Source organism: Phalacrocorax carbo, chromosome 3 (genome assembly GCF_963921805.1).
Source record: "Phalacrocorax carbo chromosome 3, bPhaCar2.1, whole genome shotgun sequence".
NCBI classification, from domain to species: Eukaryota; Metazoa; Chordata; class Aves; order Suliformes; family Phalacrocoracidae; genus Phalacrocorax; species Phalacrocorax carbo.
The window spans coordinates 89,187,097-89,207,651 of NC_087515.1; the positions used below are offsets into that span (position 1 = coordinate 89,187,097).

The 20,555-nt window shown below is 42.1% G+C and overlaps 1 protein-coding gene across 5 annotated transcripts; it reads left to right on the forward strand.

The window, feature by feature from the left end:
* The first annotated feature begins 2,698 nt into the window (after positions 1-2,698).
* Positions 2,699-20,039, forward strand: AKIRIN2 (akirin 2). Of its 5 annotated transcripts, none has more exons than XR_010372269.1 (5): positions 2,699-3,395; positions 14,306-14,449; positions 15,031-15,165; positions 17,885-18,078; positions 18,953-19,024. XR_010372269.1 is itself a non-coding variant. In XM_064447668.1 (5 exons), the coding sequence occupies exons 1-5, from the start codon at positions 3,191-3,193 to the stop codon at positions 19,364-19,366; spliced, it is 567 nt and encodes a 188-aa protein (XP_064303738.1). In that variant the 5' UTR covers positions 2,706-3,190; the 3' UTR covers positions 19,367-20,039. The 5 variants fall into 5 exon arrangements, 3 of the variants coding, with proteins under 3 accessions (XP_064303738.1, XP_064303736.1, XP_064303737.1); XR_010372268.1 differs by having other exon boundaries at positions 2,704-3,395; positions 15,016-15,165; XM_064447668.1 differs by lacking the exon at positions 17,885-18,078 and adding an exon at positions 19,356-20,039 and having other exon boundaries at positions 2,706-3,395.
* Positions 20,040-20,555: the final 516 nt, after the last annotated feature.

The window sequence follows — 20,555 nt, forward strand, 5'->3', positions numbered from 1 at the left end:
GGAAAAACAATGGAGCAATGGCAGAGGAAGGGGAAGAAAAGAGAATGCATAAAGACTAACATTTGGTCAACTACGACATTTCCATTGTGGTCCCAAAGCAATACACTGAAAGAGTTACTTTCCCACCCTGTTCAGAGCTGTACAAAGGTCAAAATGTTGTCCTGTGTCTGGACTTGCCTTTTTAACAGGTGTCATGCTTGAAGTGCAGATCCAATAAAATCTAGCACACCACCAGTTGTGAATAAGCTCTCCCATTCCCAGTATTAATAAAATTTGTGGGTACTATTTATTTTAAAAATATGCTTATAATATATAATTTTACAGGCACCCCATGCAGCACATAATGGGACTCTGCAAATTGGTTATATAATAAGTAAGTAGAAGAAAGAACAATATAAACAGTGGTTTGCAGCCTTGACCCTATGGTGTTTCCTGCCACAATGAAAGTAAAAACACATGTTCCCTGACAACCATCAAGCACTTTGTCACTGCTGTTGGACATTTTGCTGCCTTAGGGCTTCTCTACATGCAAAGCTACATTGGTTTAGCCGGGTTTAATTTGCTGCAAAGGGCTGTGTGAATTCTTATTTTGACTTAAATCAGACTTACTTCAGTTTAGATCAACAAATTAAAGGTCAGATAAAGCCCGAGTAACTCTGTTGATTAGGACAATCACAGTTCTAATCAGGTGCTTACAATTATAGTGCTGCCTGCACGGCAAAAGCTTGCTTTCTAGTAGCTTATCTTGATGAAGTTTTGTGGATTCCTCAGACTGTTTTAATTGACTTAAATTGTGCCTGAATGGTCCTTAGGATATGGTGTCACATGAGTTAATGTAACCCGATCTTTTCTGCTGCTTAATTCAGAATACATATATAAAAGATTAAGTTCAGTGGGACAAGTATTAAGTTCAGAGGGAAAGTGCTGGTTATTGTAAAACTTTTTTCAATATTGCACCCAAACACAGGCACTTCTCGGCATACAGATGAAGGCAGAAGTGGCGCGCTCAGTCCTGCACAAGCACAGGGCATTCCAAACCAAACAAGTACATCACACGCACGCTGAAAAAACATGCAAGGTTTCCTTAATTCAAAGCCTGCAAGAACAACTTTGCCTCAGCCTTCCTGGGTGAAGCGCTTGGTAAGAATACTTAAGACTGTTACACGAACGCAGGGACACTTATCTGCTTAGGGAAATGCAATGGAAATGAAGAATTAAATGAATGGAAAACCAGCCATCATTATTCCAAAGAGTGTCTTCAGAAGAAGTTATACCGGTATAGTAATAGTAGGACAATTATAACACTGTAATAACATCAGTTCATTTCCTGAACCTTGTTATGGAGAATCAGAACCTGCCTTAGTTTTAGAAAGGCTTGCCCACATCCTCCTTACCAAGGAAATACTCTAAGTACTTCCTCTACAGAGGAAAATGTAACAGCAGAGAAATAATTTTGCTATTTTCTGTAATTAGTTTTAGGCCAAGGCAAGCCAGGTGAACCTAAGGAGAATTTCACCTAATTGTTCCAACATCATCCTAAGCTATCTGTTACAGAGAGCAAATTAATTACTATTTCTATTTTTGTTGGGCAGAAAAAGCTCTGACAGGTCACCCCGTTGCTTGAAACCTCAGTTACGCTAGGAACTGCACAACTGCATTGCCAGCACAGACATCAGATTTGTGTTTAGGCTGACTGGGTGCTGTTATGGCTTAATTAACAATATATGCCACACACGGAGCATGTAAAGCAGAAACTTGCTTTGAAGTGATAGTAAGGTTTGTTTTGTTGTATAAATGCATTACAGAAAGGCTAGTCTACTAAATGTAAGACAATAAAAAACCCACCAAAGTGTTAAAGTTTTATGAGGGCATATTCCTCATTTTATCTTCCAAAGACAGCCTGTCTTTACTTTCATAGGTAAATTAACAGGATTAGACACAGAAAACCTGAAGGTTACATACATTTTGGGCCCTATCAACCCCTGTTAGCTCTTCCACCAGGGTGAACCGCAACACAGTTTATTTCAATTAGAAAACTGAAGAGGAAACAGCTCTGCTCTCCCCGCAACCAGCTGTAGTCCTTCCCTTGACCCTCTTCTCTCACCGCCCTCCTAAAGCGAGGAACCCCTTCACCCAGCTGCAAGGAAATCGGGTGGCCACACCGAGGCACAGCTCCCGGCATCACGGGGCCTCCTCTGGCCTGTCCTTAGCTGTCACCCCTCACCCGCTCCCAACGCCCGGCTTCTGCGCGTTCCCAGCTCTGCCCTCATCATGGAGGACGCTAAACGCACTTTGCCCTTATCTCACGGGCAGACAAACGGCCTGCGGTAACAGGAGGCCCCCTGCTCTCACCCCGCTTTGTGTCTCCGGGACCTGACGGGAACCCCCCCACCGCCCCGTCCCCATCGCCGCGTCGCTGCCCGGCGGCAACCAAGAGCCGAGCCGAGCCGAGCCGAGCGCAGCCCCGATGCCGCCGCCCCATTCCCCGCAGCCTCGTCCTTTAACCCGCACCCAACAACATAGCCTCCTGAGGGGGGATTTAAATCGGAAGCCGGGGCGGCGGACGCGGGGCACGGCGGGATTTGTAGTCCTACCGCCCCAAAGGAGGCCCCGCCGCCCAGCCGCGGGGCCGGGGTGGGGAAACCACGAGTCCCTTGAGCCTCCGCGGCCGCCACCGCCCCAGGAACGCAGGCGCAGTGTGGGGGGTTGGTTTTTGAATCCGCGGCGTTGTTATTGACGCCATATTGCTGGTGTGGGAGTCACAGAGGGAAGCGTCGCTGCCGCCGCCGCCCGGGCCCCGCCGCCATCGCTCGTCATCGGCGGCCCCGGACCGGGTAGCTGGGCCCGGCCCTGCGCCCCTCGGCCCTGCTCCCGCCCCACCACCGGCGGCGGGCGGAATTGGCCCGGCCAGGGCAGGGCGGGCGGCGAGAGCGGGGGATCCGGCCGGCCGAGCCGTGAGCTGCCGGGGGGGCCGGGGCCGCTCCCCAGAGAGAGGCCGACGGGGAGGCGGCGGAGGCCCTGACGCAGCTGCCCCCTCCTTTCCCCGCCGCCCTCCCTTCCCTCCCCGCCAGCCCGCCCCAGACAGTGGGGAAGGCGCCTCTAGGCAGGGCCGGCTGCTGCTACCGCCGCCGACGCCTCCCCTGCCCCTCGCTCCGAGCCCGCTTCCTCCGCCCCGCCGCCGCCCCGCGCCATGGCTTGCGGGGCCACTTTGAAAAGGACTCTGGATTTCGACCCGCTGCTGAGCCCGGCGTCCCCGAAGCGGAGGCGATGTGCGCCATTGTCAGCCCCGGCCTCGGCCGCCGCCTCCTCCTCGTCCTTCGCCGCCGCCTCCCCGCAGAAATACCTGCGCATGGAGCCCTCGCCCTTCGGAGAGGTGTCGTCCCGGCTCACCACAGGTGAGGGAGGCGGCCCCGCCGTTCCCGGGGGGGTGGGGGGTGGGCTGTGGGGGTGCGGGGCGGCGGCGAGGGGGGTTCTCGGCGGGGAGGGGGGGGGGCGGCGGGTGCGCAGGGCAGGGGGCCGGGAAGGCGGCCGGGGCGGGGGGGGAGGGTTGGGTGGGTCTGGCGTCCCCCTCCAGCCATTTTCTGTTGGGCTGAGTGGCTGGCAGCGGCGGGGGCCGCGGCGATCCCCACTCGGCTTGGCACCGCCGCGGTGGAGACACAATAGAAATGGCCGTTTGCAGCAGGAGAGGGGGAGGAGGGACGGGGAGGAAGGGGGGGGGGACGACGGGTTGCGCCGATGCGGGCGGGTGGCCATAGGAAAGGGACTGGAGAAAGGGACCCGAGTGGGGGAAGGGGGAGGCTTGATCCGGTGCCGAGGAAAGGGGGAGGCCGGCTTTCCTCGCGTCGGGGACAGAGGATTCCCCACACACGCACTTCCACGGGTGCCTGGATGTGGCAAGCAGAGCTCAGGGGCGAGTCAACCTGCGGAAAGGCGACTGTGGGGGGGGTGGGGGGCGACCATGGCGACTGCGGGGGCGGGGATGGGTCCGGGTCTGGCCCCCAGCCTGCGGCCGGAGCCCCTCCCGGCGGGGCCCCCATCCATCCCTTGCAGCCATTATCGGTGGGGCGAGCCGGGGCGGCGGCGGCACCTCCTCCCGTTGCTCCGGCACTGGGGGTGGGGGGGGGAATACGGGGCGGGGAGCGCGGCCTGTCATCAATCACCCGCAAAACGCCAGTGGGAAAAGGCAAAAGCGGATTAAAACAAAAGGGGTGATTCTGCTTCCAGTCCCTTAATGCGTGCCACCCTCCCCGGATGACCCATTCTGTGGCATGCTTAAAGTTTGGTAGGAAAACCCAGCGATGAAAGCGATTGTGCAGAAGGGTGAGAGTTGCCTTTAGGGCAGATAAAATGGAATCGGGCAGTCTTCTCGTCTTGGAGACGGCGGGCGAGAACGAAACCCTTTTACGTTCTTAACGTGTGAGAGATGAGTCAACCGGTGGCCCTGAAAGCTCCAGGTCTGCTTGTGTAATCCCTGTCAATTAAAAATCAACCGAGTTCGTTTAACCAGCGAGGAGGGAGAGAAGAAAGGAATGAATCTTGGCTGGGCACGCAGGATTGATTGGCCCATGCTACGGTTAGTCTAGTGGGTAGCTTCCAGTAATGCACTTAAGAACGGTTAAGCTCGCAGCCATGAGTGGCTGTAGCGCTGAGGTATGGATCTGTGTCCTTTGTGTGCAGGAAAAAAGCCCTCTGCAGTTGTTGCAGCTGAATTCCTTCTGCTGTTGCGTTCGGTACTCCCTTTTACACAAAAGTTGGCCCCGGATTACTGCTGGTATTACTGAGCACTTAAGTTTGAACGTGTTTTCAAATTGCCATCTCCTCCGTGTAGGACAGTGCCTTGCTTCGATATTCTTTAGTTCTGAAAGCTGAACAGTAGAATACATTTTTTTCACCGGTTTTAAATTAAAAAAAAAAATGCAATGGAGGAAATATATAGATGGCATACAAAGTACATAGACTTGGCATCAGTGCCTTGATATTTTTTTGCACCTCTAGGAAAAGATCTTGAATGAGTCAGCGGTCTGGGATGAGAGTTGTGATGGATGGCACTCCCTGGTACAGTGAGGCATTACATATACTTTGAGATAGATGTTTAAAATCAGAATTCATTTGATTCTTTTTAGAAGATAAGTGTTGCTTCACTGCAAGGATTTCTTTTGGCTTGTTTCTTTGGAATTTAGTGAGCTTAGGTTATGAATATTTAATATAAATACTGTCTGGCCTCTAAATGTATTGCTAAAAGGAGACAATTCAATAACATTTTCAGCAGAGAAAACCTACAGCGGTATTTGGGGTAATACCTAAACTCCTATGTTAATGAATCTGAAGCTTTTAAAAACTAAAATGCTACTGAATTTGAGCAAATACAGGCCTCATCTTCTGAGAAGATCAGAGGTACAGGTGATAATCCATGTGAAAAGGTGATTCTGTACTGACAATTCTATAAGCCATCTGTATAATACTACAAAAAGTGAAGGACAGTAAATAAAAATGTCTCTTAGAGCACTCAAATGCTCTTGAGCAAAACTTGAAGCATTTATAAATTGTGCACATTTACACGGCTTTTCACTTAAAAGCTTCCTCTATACTTTCCGTTAAAAGAAAAAAGTCTTTATACAGTGCTAGTACAAATGTGACTGTTAAGCAGCTGCTTAGTTTTTACTTGCAGTTGAATTTAGGGATATTATGACATTGTGTATGTTTCATTTCGACCATCAGCAAACAAAATAGAGCTTATCATTTTCAAGGGGCCCCTTGAAAGATTGTGGGATTCATCTCATCTAATTTTGTAAATGTACATCTGACCTAATAATTTGTGGGTTTCTTGATAGTTAGTTGGAAGAAACATGGTTTATTCTAGAGCTCTGACTTACCATGAGACAGTGTGCTGTAGAGATATGTATTCCTTTCCATTGGCTGTAAAATGAATTTACATGACTGTTTCTGATGTAGATGTCTACATTTGGGTCAGATAAATCTTGCTCTGTGTGTGAAAAGAATTCCAGTCTGATTTTAAAAGTGTTCCCAACTGAGTCACCATTTTGTTCAGTTTTTATATTGGGAAATTTAGTAACAACAGCCAGGATTCAGTTGACTTAACTTTTGATTTTCTCAGTGTGTAACTGTAATGCTTAGGTTACCAGCACTTAAAAAGTGTCTGTCTGAATTTGCTTTAATGGAAATTAATGGTCATATGAAATCAGAGCTCTGGATATAAAACCTGATGCTGATATTTAAAGTTCACGCTTAAGCATTTTTCTTCTGTGTGATCTTCTGTCGTGGTAGTGTTTAACTTCACCCAGTGGAGACTGTATCAGCACCAGAACTTCTTACCACATGGTTAATCATTTCAAAAATGAATTATTTGAAAGCAGAATATGGATTGTTTGAGGGGGGTGCTAAGGACTAAGAATACAGTGTGGTAGTCAGATGAGAAAACAGCTGTCTTCATGGAGTAGTCATAGACAAATAAACGATATGGCTGTTTGAGAGAGGGTAGGGTTATTCAAGATGAAATTTATCTCTCACAAGAGTGTTTTAATATTTTGTGGTTATTTGAACAGCTGTTAGGTCACTTCCAGTTTCTCAGTGAAGTTGGCAGCCAAACTGTAATTGTGGCTTTACCGTCTATACTTTCTGTGGAATTGTGCTTACTGTCTTGAGCGTACTCTGAGGAACGTTTGCTAATTTTTGGATACCATTGTATCCATGTAGAATCGTGTTTTAAATCTGCGTTCACTCTAAGTGGTCCAGAACTTATCTGCCTGGCGTAAGATGGGTTTTTGGAAGAGTTTTCTGCTGCTTGAATACAGATGAGTTTTACTTTCAAGTCCTAGCTATAAATGACACAGTTCTCTGTGACCAGAATAACTGCACTTGGGTCTGGATGCCTGTGATTTTAAATATTTCAGTCTTGACCTCATGAAGTTCTTAAATCGATTGTCAGGGTCCACCCTGGCAATTTCATGTAATGCATTGTGCATGTTTGGTTTCCTCTGAAGTCCTAAGGGTGCTGTACTGTTTCAAAGCTGTTAAATGGATTCTAGAGGGTGAAAGGAGGAAGCAGGGGCAGTAATTTTTTTTTTTTTTTGTTCTCGGCTGGATGTTTTACAACCATTATTTGCAGTTTTACCCCGATGAAAGATTATGGGGGGGGAGGGGGGAGGAAAAAAACCCTACACTTATTGTTTTTTAAATTCAAAGGGAAGTCAGTGTTAGAAAGCTTGTATGTCTGGATATTTCCGAGACTGAAGCTACGGTGGGAAATACAGTCCAAAGAAATGGAGGGGGGGAGGAGGGAGAGATAATGTTGACCATAGGGATTTAAATCTCCTAATTCATGATACGTAGTAACTGAGAAGACAAGCTGAGATCAGCAGCTTTCCTTACCCAAAATCAGAGCTTAACTTGCAGCTAGAACTTTGTAGAGTCAAAAAGAATGTTTTATGTAAAAACAGTTTGTGAAATAGCTTAAAAAAATACACAAACATTTGCGTCTGCCATGCAATTTTTCCTCCATCTGAAACATCTGTCTCAACACTTCCCCAGCAACTAACTGATATTGCAAACCAAAAATTGTAGTGGGTGGCGTTATTGAGAACAGTCCTTCAACTCAGGTCACTGGTTCAAAGCCAAGCAGAGATAATGTCAAATGTTGGACTGAATATGGAAACTATTGAATTTATGCAGTATTTAGTAATGAGTATGCATAATTTGGTATTTGCTGCCCTTCTGGCAGCAGTATGGCAAGTGTCTCTGGTTAAAGGTGGCAAATAGAATTGGTTGTAAGAGTCCCTCTCTCACAAAGGACTCCTTTACAAGCAGAAGGTAGATAAATTTGTCTTTAATGTATACTTTTTCTTTCACAGAATAATGTGGGAGAAAACATGGATCTAATTAACACAATTTTTCAAAGTTAATGGCAGAAAATGACCTTCGTCTTTTTGAATAGGAAGAACTGTTAGTCTTCCCTATAGGCTGTCCTCCCGTGACCTTTCAGTTGCCCTCTCGACCAAACGTAACTACTTCAGTCTGAAACTTGTGGCCAATTACAGGTTTGGCTCTTAAATGAATAGATCTAGAGGCTTTGGAATGTGATATATTAGTAGCACTGCATCTCTTTCTGCCTAATTTCTGTTTTATTAACATTTATCCACATGTGTATTTATTGCTAAATTACCTTGGCGAGGTGCCAGGTTTCTCATTGTGCTCCAGTATTGCAGAAATCATTAGGATTTTAACAAACAAAACATTCCCACCCCTCAAAAAAAAAAAAAAAAAGGCACATAATGGCTGCATCTGGACTCGATAATTTAATTTATATGAGAAATTTCTATATAGATGCCTGTGGTGACTATAAATGTTAAATACCCTTGGTTGTGGATGTCATAAAATGCTAAAGCAGTTTTTTGTTTCAGTAGCAAGTCTGATAAATGCAATGTGACATTTTTTTATGTGAAGAGAAAGATCTAATTGCTGTGTCTAATACATTTTGCATTGCTTGATTTATTTTTCATTCCTGAACCCCTTGATCAGGAGAACTGGGATTTCCTGAAATAACACATCTGCAGAATGAGCTAATGCCTATGTGAGCATGCGACTTGTTGTGGGAACTAGAACCTTTGTCAGCCTGAGACCTTGAGTAATTGGATCTTGTGAGGTGGCCCACTCTGTGCCACAGAGTCCATTGCGAGCTGCTTCTGTCCGTTCTGTAGCTATAGACACTGGCTGTGAAGTGTCAGCATGTACCCGTTATCAGTGTTCTCTCTGGCGCTTAGAGTATGCTCGTCTGAGGTGAGCATGATTTCCAAAAGTATATGTTCTATCACTGAAGTCTCACAGACCGTGCCTAATTAAGAAATGTAGCTGGAGTGATTGACATCTATGACCAAAGCAAGAGAGGAAGAGGACTGTCTGGATTGTTTTAATTTCTGTCTGTGCCTGTGGATTCCCCAGTTAAGTAGATATAAAAAGTGAAGGGCTGCAGTTCTGTCCTTAGGGGAAGCTACCTTTTTAAAATTAATGTTGTGTGTCAGTAGTCTGGTGGGGAGACTAAAACTAGGAATGTGGTAGCATCAACTAAATGTTGAATAAGGGTGATGCCCTAATGGAAATGTTATAAATTTGAACTAGGACAGTGAAGCAATTTTGCTTTAACAGGAGCTGAAATCCCTGAAGATGTATGCCGTTGACATCAGGATAGCATTTGATTGATTCACTTAGAAGGCACAGGCATGGTTCAGGTTTGAATGCATATGTTGAATGGTGACATTGCAAACTGAAACCTGAGCTTTAGGTTCCATTTTGGGCTGGGAAAACTGCTACTCTGATTTCAGCCTATTGAGTCACCTTCTTATGTGTTTTGCCAAAGTTTCCTTCAGCTAAATGAGAGAAGCCAGGAACTGAGATGAGAGCTTGCTGTTTAAAAATCAAGCCCCACCTCCCAAAAAAACAAGAAGGAAAAAAATCCTTCAGGGGAAACAATCAGCACCTTCATAGTTGATAAGTGGATATTAAAATGGAGAAAATAATAGTTTGCCTTGTTACCTTTTCAAGTTGAACTGCTGTTTCCCTTGTACATAATTCCTAGGTAATTACAGGTCAGGATGAAGTAATTAGATGATAGAACTTTGAAAAAGAATAACTTGCCTGTTTATCAGTAAGAAGACATCACTCTTTGGAAATTAATATTTGGCTTTATAATCCATTAGTGTGACAGATCACACTTCAGATGTCAAACTTGAATTCTGAATTGCCCCCTTCATGTTTCATCCACTCTTCATTGGGTGTGAAAGCAGCTGAAACATGACATTTTAGTTACCCAAATAATATCTCAGATTCTGAAAGACAGGCGTGAATGCTGTCCTTCATCTTAATGCAGTATTTCATGAATATATGTGCTCAGTTTATGCTCTTAGTACACAAGAGCTGTAGATATAAAAGGAGTATCTATGCATTTTGTTATACTTGGGTGTTTTTAAGTGAATCTCCTGTGCCTTTAGTGGTCATGGTGAGGCAGCAGCAGTCTTGATTTGCCATTTGCCTTGAGTCTGAAGCAGGAGAAGGGGACGTATAAGCCTTGCATAGCTGGCTGGGATTCACAGTCATCTTGAATTTGAAATGTCATTTATGAAGTACTAATTCATTTCAGTGTTAGCAGAGTGGCCTTTTCTTGCTATTACCCTAGATTCAGCAGGCCTAATTTTCACTTTCAGCGCCTCTGCCTGGTGTTTCCTGTTAGCTAGCTCTGTGCTTTCAGAGGTACCTCTGACCAGTAGGAAACACTGAGCACAGGGGATAAAGTGAAGTTGAAAAGAAACTGAGGGTAGGCCACAGTGATGTGTGTTGAATCATAGTAAATGTATTCCTTTTGCCATCTCACAGATGGAATTATTGCCTGATGTACGGTGCTGGATTTGAACGTCAGTACTTCTAAGATGGATGCAAGTCTTTAGAACTCACTAGATATTTTAAACAATATATATGATTCAAGTCTCACTTTAGTTTTATAGCCTTAGAGAAACTCACTTAGAATACGTTTTCTTCAACAAGTGCACTTTCAGATTCCAAAGTTCTATATATAAAATAATTTAAAATGCATGTTATTGTTGAAGAAGACAATTTGGTCCTCCACATTGACAAACATATTAAAAAAAAACAAACCCTGTCCTGTGTTTGACAGTAGTTAAATGCACATTTTAATTCAGTTGTCAACTGCACAGAATAGTCAGAACTAGTTGGGAAGTAAAGGAAGTTAAGAAACTGAACTTGAAAAGGCAGGAAGGTTTTCTGGATTCAAAATTAGGTTGGAGAATGAGATCTGCTAACTCAAAGCTTCATTTATCTGGGCCAGAGTTTTAAAGGGCTTTACAGTGAGGTGTCTGCAACGTAGGTGTTGTTCAAAAGTAATCTAGTTTGCACTGCCTTAATATTTCATGGCTTCTTTGAACTGTTGAGATGCTATAAAAACTGTTTTGAACGAGTATGTATGTTCAGACATACTTTTGTGGATTTATTAAGCAAAACTAAGCCAGAAGTAAGTAGGTGCATTTAAACACCTGTTCTTACTCTCCTAAATTTTTTTTTTTAAAAAAAGAATTCAATTTGGCATTCAGATTTTCATTTAAAATAGGTCACAAATATTTGCAAGCTTACATTTCACTTCATAGTGAAGTGGTTTTGTTTAAAAGCATATATTTTATGCCACTGTATGTTAATAAAAATGTGTATACTTTGCTGCTGCAAAAATGTGCCTGATTAATTTGAAGCATTACTGGTCTTATCATTCATGTAAGAATGCTAAGTTAAGCTTGTGTTTCTTGACCACTAATCTCCATTTTACAGATGGTGGAGATGAGTTAGTATGAGATGAGTCATTCTCACAGTCATATTGCCTGGTAGCAACGCGGTACTGAGTAGAGCTTGTAGTCCAGGCTTCTGTGCTGCGCAATAGTGCCATAAATCTTGTAAGTTAGACTAAATAGAGGAATACCATTTACCAAACCAGGTTATGTATATGCTCAGCAAAGTGTTCAGTCAGGACTTCACATTTCAGGCTTTTTTCGTCTTGCAGCTCTTTGTGATGTAGAGTGTATTGTTATGTCTAAATAGTCCCCACCTCTAGCTCACTTTGAGTTTTATGCCTTCAGCTGAAGTTACAGTGATGCAAACTGTCAAAGTGGTTTTGTCAGGACAGGGATCTCCGTCGTCATCTCCAGCAACAAAAAGTGTTGCCAAATTAGATGAAACTACTGCAACATCATGGACACTTCTGTGTTCACAATTCAGTGTAATTTCAAATGGAATCATGTATCCTTGGTGCACAGATCTTAATTTTCGATCCCAGATGTTACTGTTTCCCTGAAGTCAGTACCTGATTTCTCTGCTGCCCCTCCCTGTTGTCATTCCCTGCCCCTCTTTCCCCCCATATGTTGCTTTTGCTCCTTCTATTCTGGCTGGTATTTTAACATTTTGTTCTGAATTATTGCCTGTTTAACTTGCAGGGGTTGTTAGGGCTGGAGGGAACCTGTCTGATGATTGTAGTTTTAACCCTTTCAGTTTTATCCATTGACCAGAGTCTGTTTAGGTTTTTTTTCTTAATGATTTTGGTGGTTAATGTGGTTTGAGCATGTTTCTGCAAAAAGATAGTGTAAAGGAGAGCTGTAGAGGGGATTTTTATCAAAGTTGTTACACGTGAAATTTGGCTGATGTTTTTGCAGCTCATACAGAATTTGGAAAGTATGCCCAAGTCGAAGTACTCATAGCGAAGGATGCATGTGATCTGTTACATTCTTCAGTTAATGTAAATACCGTATGAATGTTTGCAGTCACGTTTCTCATAGTGTAGATATGCTGTAGGACAGATGTTATCTTATGAGCTAATTTGGTTCCCACTCAAAATTACACAGTATTGCTTTAGCTAGAACAGCACTTGATTCTGAGGAAAAGTGTTGTTTTACCACCATAACGCTGTTGAGTAAAAATGTTGCAGTGCCATTCTCTGACTGATGCAGTGTGTATGCACATGACAAATTCTACATGGGGTTCTATTTAATTTTGGAAGCCTGACTGCATCTTGGGTTAATGTAATTTATGTATTTCTGTACCGCGCTGGAGTGTAGTATGTATCTTGTCCTAAAAAAATTATGAATCCTCCAGTACTCCCCGCCTCTCCCCCCCCGTAGTTTCCTTCCCTTCATTTCCCTACTGTGATTCTTTATTATGTCTTCTGCCTTTGCTGCTGCTTTGAACCAAGTTATTGATCCCCCTTTAGGGAGCTGGAAATTGTATAAGCACTGTAGGCATGGGACTGAGAAGGTGTAAACCTTCTGCAAGGCCTTCATCAACAGACGAAATCCAAACAAGAAGCTCCTTTGCTGAAAACACTGATATTCCTGTTGACTGGGAACAGTTTCCTCTCTCTTTATGAGTTGGAAGGCCCCAGACTGACTTACGGGATTGAAGAACCACCACAATAGCTACTCCTCTGAAGTAGGAATTGGCAAATGTTTGCTTCTGCTTGGTCTAGCATAGGCTTCAGCCGCTGCCTGAACAAGCTTCTAGCTGAAGTTACTTGTTTCACGTGGTTGCTTACTAGGGAATGTTCAAATAAGGAACCTCAATATCATGCTGTTTACAAACCTGAAAATTAGTTGAGAAGTTTTCATGGTATTGTATTGGCAAAATGCCGAACGAAGTAGAAGAGTACTGAGTGAGTGGAGTCCTTTGCACCTCTGATTTGTGTGTATCTGAGTTTTGGAAAGCTGTCTTTGCCAGAAGTCTAGAAGTCTCAGTGGAAGATGATGCTGTAGGGAAATATTTTCAAACACATTTGAAAGTAAGAATTCTCATAAAGAAGCAGTCTTTGGAAGTCTCTTTTTGTGAAAGTCTCTGTAAAAAATACAGATTTATTTTCCCTTTAATGTTTTACATTGCCAGAGAATATACAATTAGGGCACCAGTGTATTTGAGAGCCTTTAGGTATGTGGAATTTCAGAGAGAAGGCATGCTGGGATTGATAGTTTTATTGCAAGGATTATTTTTTCCTTGTAATTCCACAATAGAGATGAGGTTATTAAAAGCACTTGCTGTATTTTATTCAGTGCAATCAAATTCTGAACTACATATTATCATACTTCTTTATAAGAGACTATTGATCTGTTCATTGTGTTTATTTGGCTAGACCTGAGGCTGTAAAAAGTGTTGTGGAAGGCTTTTGTATGTTTTCTGTCGGTTTCCAATTCTTTGAGATTTTAAGCAGTAGCTGCTTTATGCATATTCCGTCTAAACTGTGTTTTCCTCTCCACTTTGCTGCCTATATGCCAGTAACTATACAGAGAGGGATGGTATTTCAGGTACATGTTTTATTCTGGAGTCTTTTCTTACCTGTAACTGTATGAATGATAAATGCTCTCTGGGGGACAAAGATGATTGCAAATTAAATGTATGAAGGGAAGATGATGAATACCAGTAGAAGTTCTGTAGCCTGATTTTAATACATGTATATTGTATAGTTGATAGTTCCTAAATTTTAACCTTTCACTGTTTATTTTTGTTAGCGGTACTGTGGCACCAATACATGACCTTGACTAACAACATTTTTGCTATGTTCTGGTGAAAACAGTCTAAAGTTACCTTTCTTTTATTTCCTTTAGTTTCATTGTATGTGTGTTAGGTAAAACATGCAGTCTAGCTTTTATCATCTGTTTCTTACCTACAGTGTTTGGTGTTTGAGTGGGAATAAAGTTAAGTGAAATACTGAAATATAATTATTTAGGGCTTAATTTTCTTACTGTTTTTCTTTTAGAACAAATTCTGTACAACATAAAACAGGAGTACAAACGCATGCAGAAGAGGAGACACTTAGAAAATAGCTTCCAGCAGACAGATCCTTGTTGTTCTACTGATGCACAGCCACATGCATTTCTCCTTACTGGACCAGCTTTGCCAGGTACCCAGAAAACTCTAATTCTGCTCTGTGTTCCTAGGCTCTGTTTGTGTAAATAATTTAGTTACCTGGTGGTTTATGGCACCTTCTCACCAGTTACTCTTGCTTTTTTTGACAATTCTAGCATTGATCTGGAAGATTGTAGCTTCTCATTTTAAGAATCAGTAGGCCACAAAGCTTGCATTGTTTTCAAGAGACCATCCTGCATACCCTGCCACTGATATAGGCTTTTGCAAAGCAGGTGTCTTTGCAAAAATATATCGTACTGTAATTTTTACACAAATTGAAGCTTAAATTTGTAAATGTCAACTGCCATATAAGCGGTGTTCACAGTGCTTGTGCAACACACTTGGTGTTCAGATACCTGTGCGTGTTGTCCATTGTAGATGTCTTCCTTTTGAGTGTCCAATTTCACTTCAATAGTAATTAGTGTTCAAATGGCAGAGAAAGACTTCTCCAAATGTTCTCTAAAGTTCCTTTAATGTAAAAGATGTGAACAAAACTGATAATAAAAATGGTTCTTGACTACTTGCGAATGTAAATCGGTTTGCCCAAATATTTAATCTTAGGTACTTCATCTGCAGCATCATCACCATTGAAAAAAGAACAGCCGCTGTTTACTCTCAGGCAAGTTGGAATGATCTGTGAACGTTTGCTGAAAGAACGTGAAGAGAAAATCCGTGAAGAGTATGAAGAAATTTTGACCACAAAACTTGCAGGTATATTACAGTTCAAAATAATGTGTTAGGATGAGTTCAAAAGCTTAAAACTTTTTTGCCCTTTTGTGTTATGCTGTTTTTTTCTGACCTAACCTGATTAAGGAATGAGCTTGCATACAGGACAGAAAAAATGTTGTCTCTTTGCTAGTTTTTTTTTTTTTTTCCTTCTGTGCTGCCTTGGATAGAAACTATGACTCCTGGGTATTACTAATCAATGGAAACAGTGGTTTTATTTCAGATAGAACTTTCTCTTGCTATCATGTTTCAGCTGATCATTTCCTCCTCATTTTTTTGCCAGAAAGACTTTCTATTCTACTGGCTTAAGAGCTCTTTGTGAAGGACTTTTTTTTTCCCTGCTTGGGAACTGACTTCCTTTTTCTGGAATTTGGCAAGAAGACAGTACCTAAGATTTCCCTTTCTCTTCCTAGTAGTTACATTACATGGCTGCCAGCGGTGTTTGGTATCTGCCTGAGTGTCAGTAGTTCAGCCGCATTTCTGATGCTCTGTGTTGAATTGTATTTCACATAATTCAGCTGATATTTTTGGTGCCTGATGCCAACTTACCTTTTCATGAGGATCATGTCGCTGTCAGCATTGTAAATATGACCTTTCTTGAGTTGTTGAATCTCTACTTCTAAGCATCTTGCTAGAGTTTGAGCATCTATATTCTGTTGCATTCAGAGGTAGGTGCCTTCGCAATATGATTCGTTGTCTAATTTAATATTTCATGTGATGATAATGAACATCTGAGTGTGCTCTTTGGCAGCAGATCTGCTTTTGAATACCCATGGCTGTTCCGCTTCCTACCTGAAAACACATCAGAATTAAAGTTGCAAATCTCTTCAAGTGTGGGAATAAAACCTTCTACCGGCATGCCCATGCCGCAAGTCACCAGAGTTGTGTCAGGCTTGCGGGTTGCCTGTGATGGTATTGTCTCTGCACCTGAGCTTCTGTTCATGTTCTGTGCTTGCTGATCTGCCATGGCTGTGTAAGAAATGACTGCAGTTTGAAGTCCCTCTTAAATCTACATCTATTTACCACTATAACTAGAGCCCTAAATAATTCTGTTGCTTTGGGCCTAATGTTCCATTTTGGCATTTTTCTTTTTAACCTGCTTTAGAGTGATGAATTAGGATTCTATAGAGCTTTTTTCTTCTTATCTATGTATGTTAGGAATTGGGTAATTTCTTGCATTCTCTTAAATGCAGTTAGCAGTGATCATAATAAGCACTTGAAGACCAGATATATTTACATTTGTTCCAGACGCTTTCCAAGTACAAACTTATAGTTCTTTACAGCAGTAGTCCTGGCAAGTTCTTTATATGTCTCCATCTGTCAGTCCCAAAGGGAATGTTTTTGTTTTCGGGGAGGGAGTGGGATGGTTTCTGTTCGGAAAGTTGTGGATTACAGTGAGATGAGTTAGGTTTACTTGGTCTGACAATGGTGGTCACCAAAAGAGCTATTAGATCATGTGACTGCATCCGATATATCAAGCCAATAATAAATTTTCAGCATTACATGGGAATTTAGAAAGAGAGACTGGCAAAAGAATTTAGAAATTCCTTACATAGCCAGTTTTGTTTGTCTGATGACAGAATGATTATGTCTTTTTCTAAACTTTGTACAGTAAGGTGATACTCATTCTTACAAACTAGTGAAGTCAATGGAAACATAACTGGAAATTTTGTAATAAATCTCAGTTGAGTAGCTTCTTTCAAGTGACTTAACCGAATGTTTGGATCTCGGATGTTTTCCTCGTTCCTTTCTGAATCACAGTTTTCTTGTAGGTAGTTAACCAGATACTGCCTTTTTTTTTTTCTCTCCCATGTTCTTTGTGAGCAGAGTTGCCTTTCATGCAGAGTGAGTGTTTGATAAATGGAAAACTCAAGTCACACTAATACCCTGATTTCCCCTCCTGCCTGTTACCTGAAACCGCTGTGTTAGCACAAACCTAAGTTTGCAAGATCCTTTGCAGATTTTAAAACCAGAGAAGGAGCATAAAGGACTAAGGGAAACTTCCACTTGAAAGGTTTTCTAGAACCTGTTTGTGAAAAACAGCTTTTTATACTAAAGGTCAAGTCATAGAGTATAGTAATCATATTTGTATTTGTGGCATTTAGCCACCTTTTGATTTAAAATAGATACTTAGAACATATATGATACGGGATGCCAGTGGTGTAAGTATATTTGCAAGTATTCGCTTAAATTTTCAAATGGTTCACTGTAGGTTGCTGTTACCTTCTGATTGCTTACCTTTTCCAATCTGAATGCCACAAGAAAGGAGGTTTTTAGTAACTGTGGATTCTGTAAATTTCCAAAGCTGTAATTTTAACAAAGATGATGCTGCAAAGCAGCTGCATATGTTGACTTAAACTTTTAAAGAAGATAGCTTTCAAGTTGGTTTCTGGCCTTTAATACGTACTTTTAGGAAAAGTTCTAGCTGCTGTTTTTTTTGGAAATGGTTTCTGGGCAACAGATCCTTCAATCTGCTCTTTGTGTTATTTTGTTGTTTGGCTAAGATCCTCGCATGGCTGCTGAAAAGCCATCAGTCAGAGCTGCAGCAAACAGAGGTCCTGCTTGTGGGCAGAGGGGAACTGGCTGCTGTGACCCGTGGCCCTGTCAGTCAGGGAAGAATGTCCTTTAGATCATTGGGTCAGGTCCGTACTTTGGGCGGCTGCTGCACTACTTGCTGATTACTGATACCCTGTTTACTTCAAAGGTGAAGCTCATCCCTGCAAGAGGATGGGGACTTTAATGGGGCAAACCTGTGGGACTAGGAACCACTACAAATGTAACTGCATTTTTGGTTGAAGATTGCCTTCTTTGACCTTGCCCTTTTCTCAGAACACCCCACATTGCTGCACATGTATTTTTCCACAAGGGAGGAAGGGGAATGGAGAGGAGCGGCATCTGGTAGATATTACTCTCCTTGTTCAATTTCCTTATTCTGAAAGGTGATATCCTGCTGATGAGTGCAATATTAAAACTGAATAAAATATTGCGAATGTAATTGTATGTATGTGTTTATAGAAAGAATAATCTTTCTAGGAAATAACAATGCTTAGTTCAAAGCCACATTTAATACGTTTGATACCTAAATTTCATTTCAGATTACACAGTAGCTGTTTTCATGAAGTTGAGAGTCAACTATATGTCTCCTATTGTGGCTGCTTTTGTGATTGGAAGTAGTCAAGTGTTAGTCACTTAGCATTTTATCCTTTTAGTTTGGCATTTGCTTTTGATTTTCTGGCGGTCACCAAAAAGAATTTCTAACTCGGTAGCAAGTCCCTTTCCTGTACTTCTCTCTTTCCATTTCATTACATTAATTTCCCTGCATCTGGTAGTGATAGGAGCAGAGAGAAGTTATGTTTCCAACCCTAGCGCTGACCTTAATGCCATATTTGCTGAACTACTCTGCCCCCATTATGGATCTGTGAAATGGGCGCATTTGATTACTTCAGAATACAGTGTCTGACGCTTAGCCGGGTGTTAGGTATATCAAAGTCTCTGTGGATGTGCAGCATAATTCTCTTAGAGCATATTACTGTCTTTCCCATTACAGAAGTTTGTAAGGGAAAGCCTTTAATTAAGGGGACATGTGCTGCATGGTTGTTCCCGGGGATGAAAAGGAAATGGCAGCTGTGAACTGTGTAAAGTCACTTAAAAGTACTGTTAGTGGGTGCGTGTTTAATTTAAATGATTTGTATGTATAAAAAAGTAGCTTTGAATATTTTTCAGCTTCAGTTAAACTTAATATACTCACACTTCTAATGCTTCATGCTTGCAGAACAATACGACGCATTTGTGAAGTTCACGCATGATCAAATCATGCGACGATATGGAGAACAGCCTGCCAGTTGTGAGTATCTATTTCTTCTGATTCCTCTAGCAGCATTAAATTACTGAACGTTCAATAATTTAAGTGGTCATTGTTTGTTACTAAGCTTCATCTGGGCCCCAAGTTAAAATACTTGAAATCGGTAATATGGAAGACCGAGGTTGAAAGGAAGATGTAAGATAAAATGCAGCTTTTGTTTAAAACATCTAAAACTGTCTCCCATAACATGCTGGTTTTTTATTTTTGAAGCAGGTTTCGATGTTGCCGTAGCAGGTTTGTGTTAGAGCTGGCATTAAACAACTCCATCATTAACTCTTGTTTTTTTTCTTTTCTTTTTTTTTTCTTTTTCCAGACGTTTCATGAATCACACTTTCTGCATATGTGGGCTGCCCTATACATCCTGTTTTATTGTTGCAAGCTGTCCCAGTAAAGACTTGCAGCAATGCCGTATTTTTTCCCCCTGTGAACACAGGTTATTTCAAGCTTTTGTCAGTGGCAACCACTCTTATGCAGCAACTGGTTTTGGAGTGCTCCCTGATGTCAGTACCACCTGGATGTGGACCTTTGCTACCTGTTATAATACCAGTGGCCTCATTTGCTGTATCATTACCAATTTGGCTTCTTATGTTAATAAGTTTGAAAAAGTAAAGGATTAAAGCTGGTGTTCTAGAAGTTGCCCTTCACTGGTTGTGTAAATAAAAATGTAGAATGACACTTCTGACTGAAGTTAGTGTGGTTTTCATAACTGTGCACTACAACAAGGCTGTAATCACAGTTAAGTTAGAATGTAATCCCAGGACAATTTTAAGCAAATAGCCCACAGTACTGCCTGTGAAATAGTGAAGGAGGGCATTTCTGTATTCCATGACTTTTTTTGGGGTTAAGAATGGGTTTATATGATTTCTCATTTTTGTAGTTTTTATTTATTCTATCAGTCTTTAACAAATGTTTATTGCTGCAATTTTTCAGTGTATCATTGTTTTACTGCCCTTGTAGTACTGGAATTTAGTTGGAAGAATAAAACATTTACTTCTAATCTGTTTGTTTTTAATATGCAGGTGGAACTTTTGCTGTGTATGAATAAACTTAAATCTGAGTGTTTAAATGAAAAGTTCATTTACTAGCAATAGTGGGTGGGTCAGAATTTGAGATCAGGAGAAGGAGGTGGATGAAAATCTTCCTTAGATTGGCTGTATCGTTTCCTCTTGTGGAAGCATGTTTGTTATGGAACTGACAAGAAACTGTTGATTTAAGGTGCTGCAGCTGACTCAAACAGCTGTGCTCATCTTCCTTCAGACTGGAATGACACATCAAAGGAAATCTGTTTGTAAGATAGAGCAGGTGCTTGCACCACAAGCTGGAACTACGTAGGTATTGGAAGAGCTAAAGGTGTGTACTCTGTGTTCAGGGTCAAGGAGTTTGTTGTTGGATGCACTCAGCTGCTTCCAGACTGCTCTATCAGTGCTGACTGCTGCTGGCTGTGCCATTCTGAGTCTTGGACTATGGAAAAGTTACTACACGGCAAGTCCGGCTCCGTATGCTGTGGCGTAGA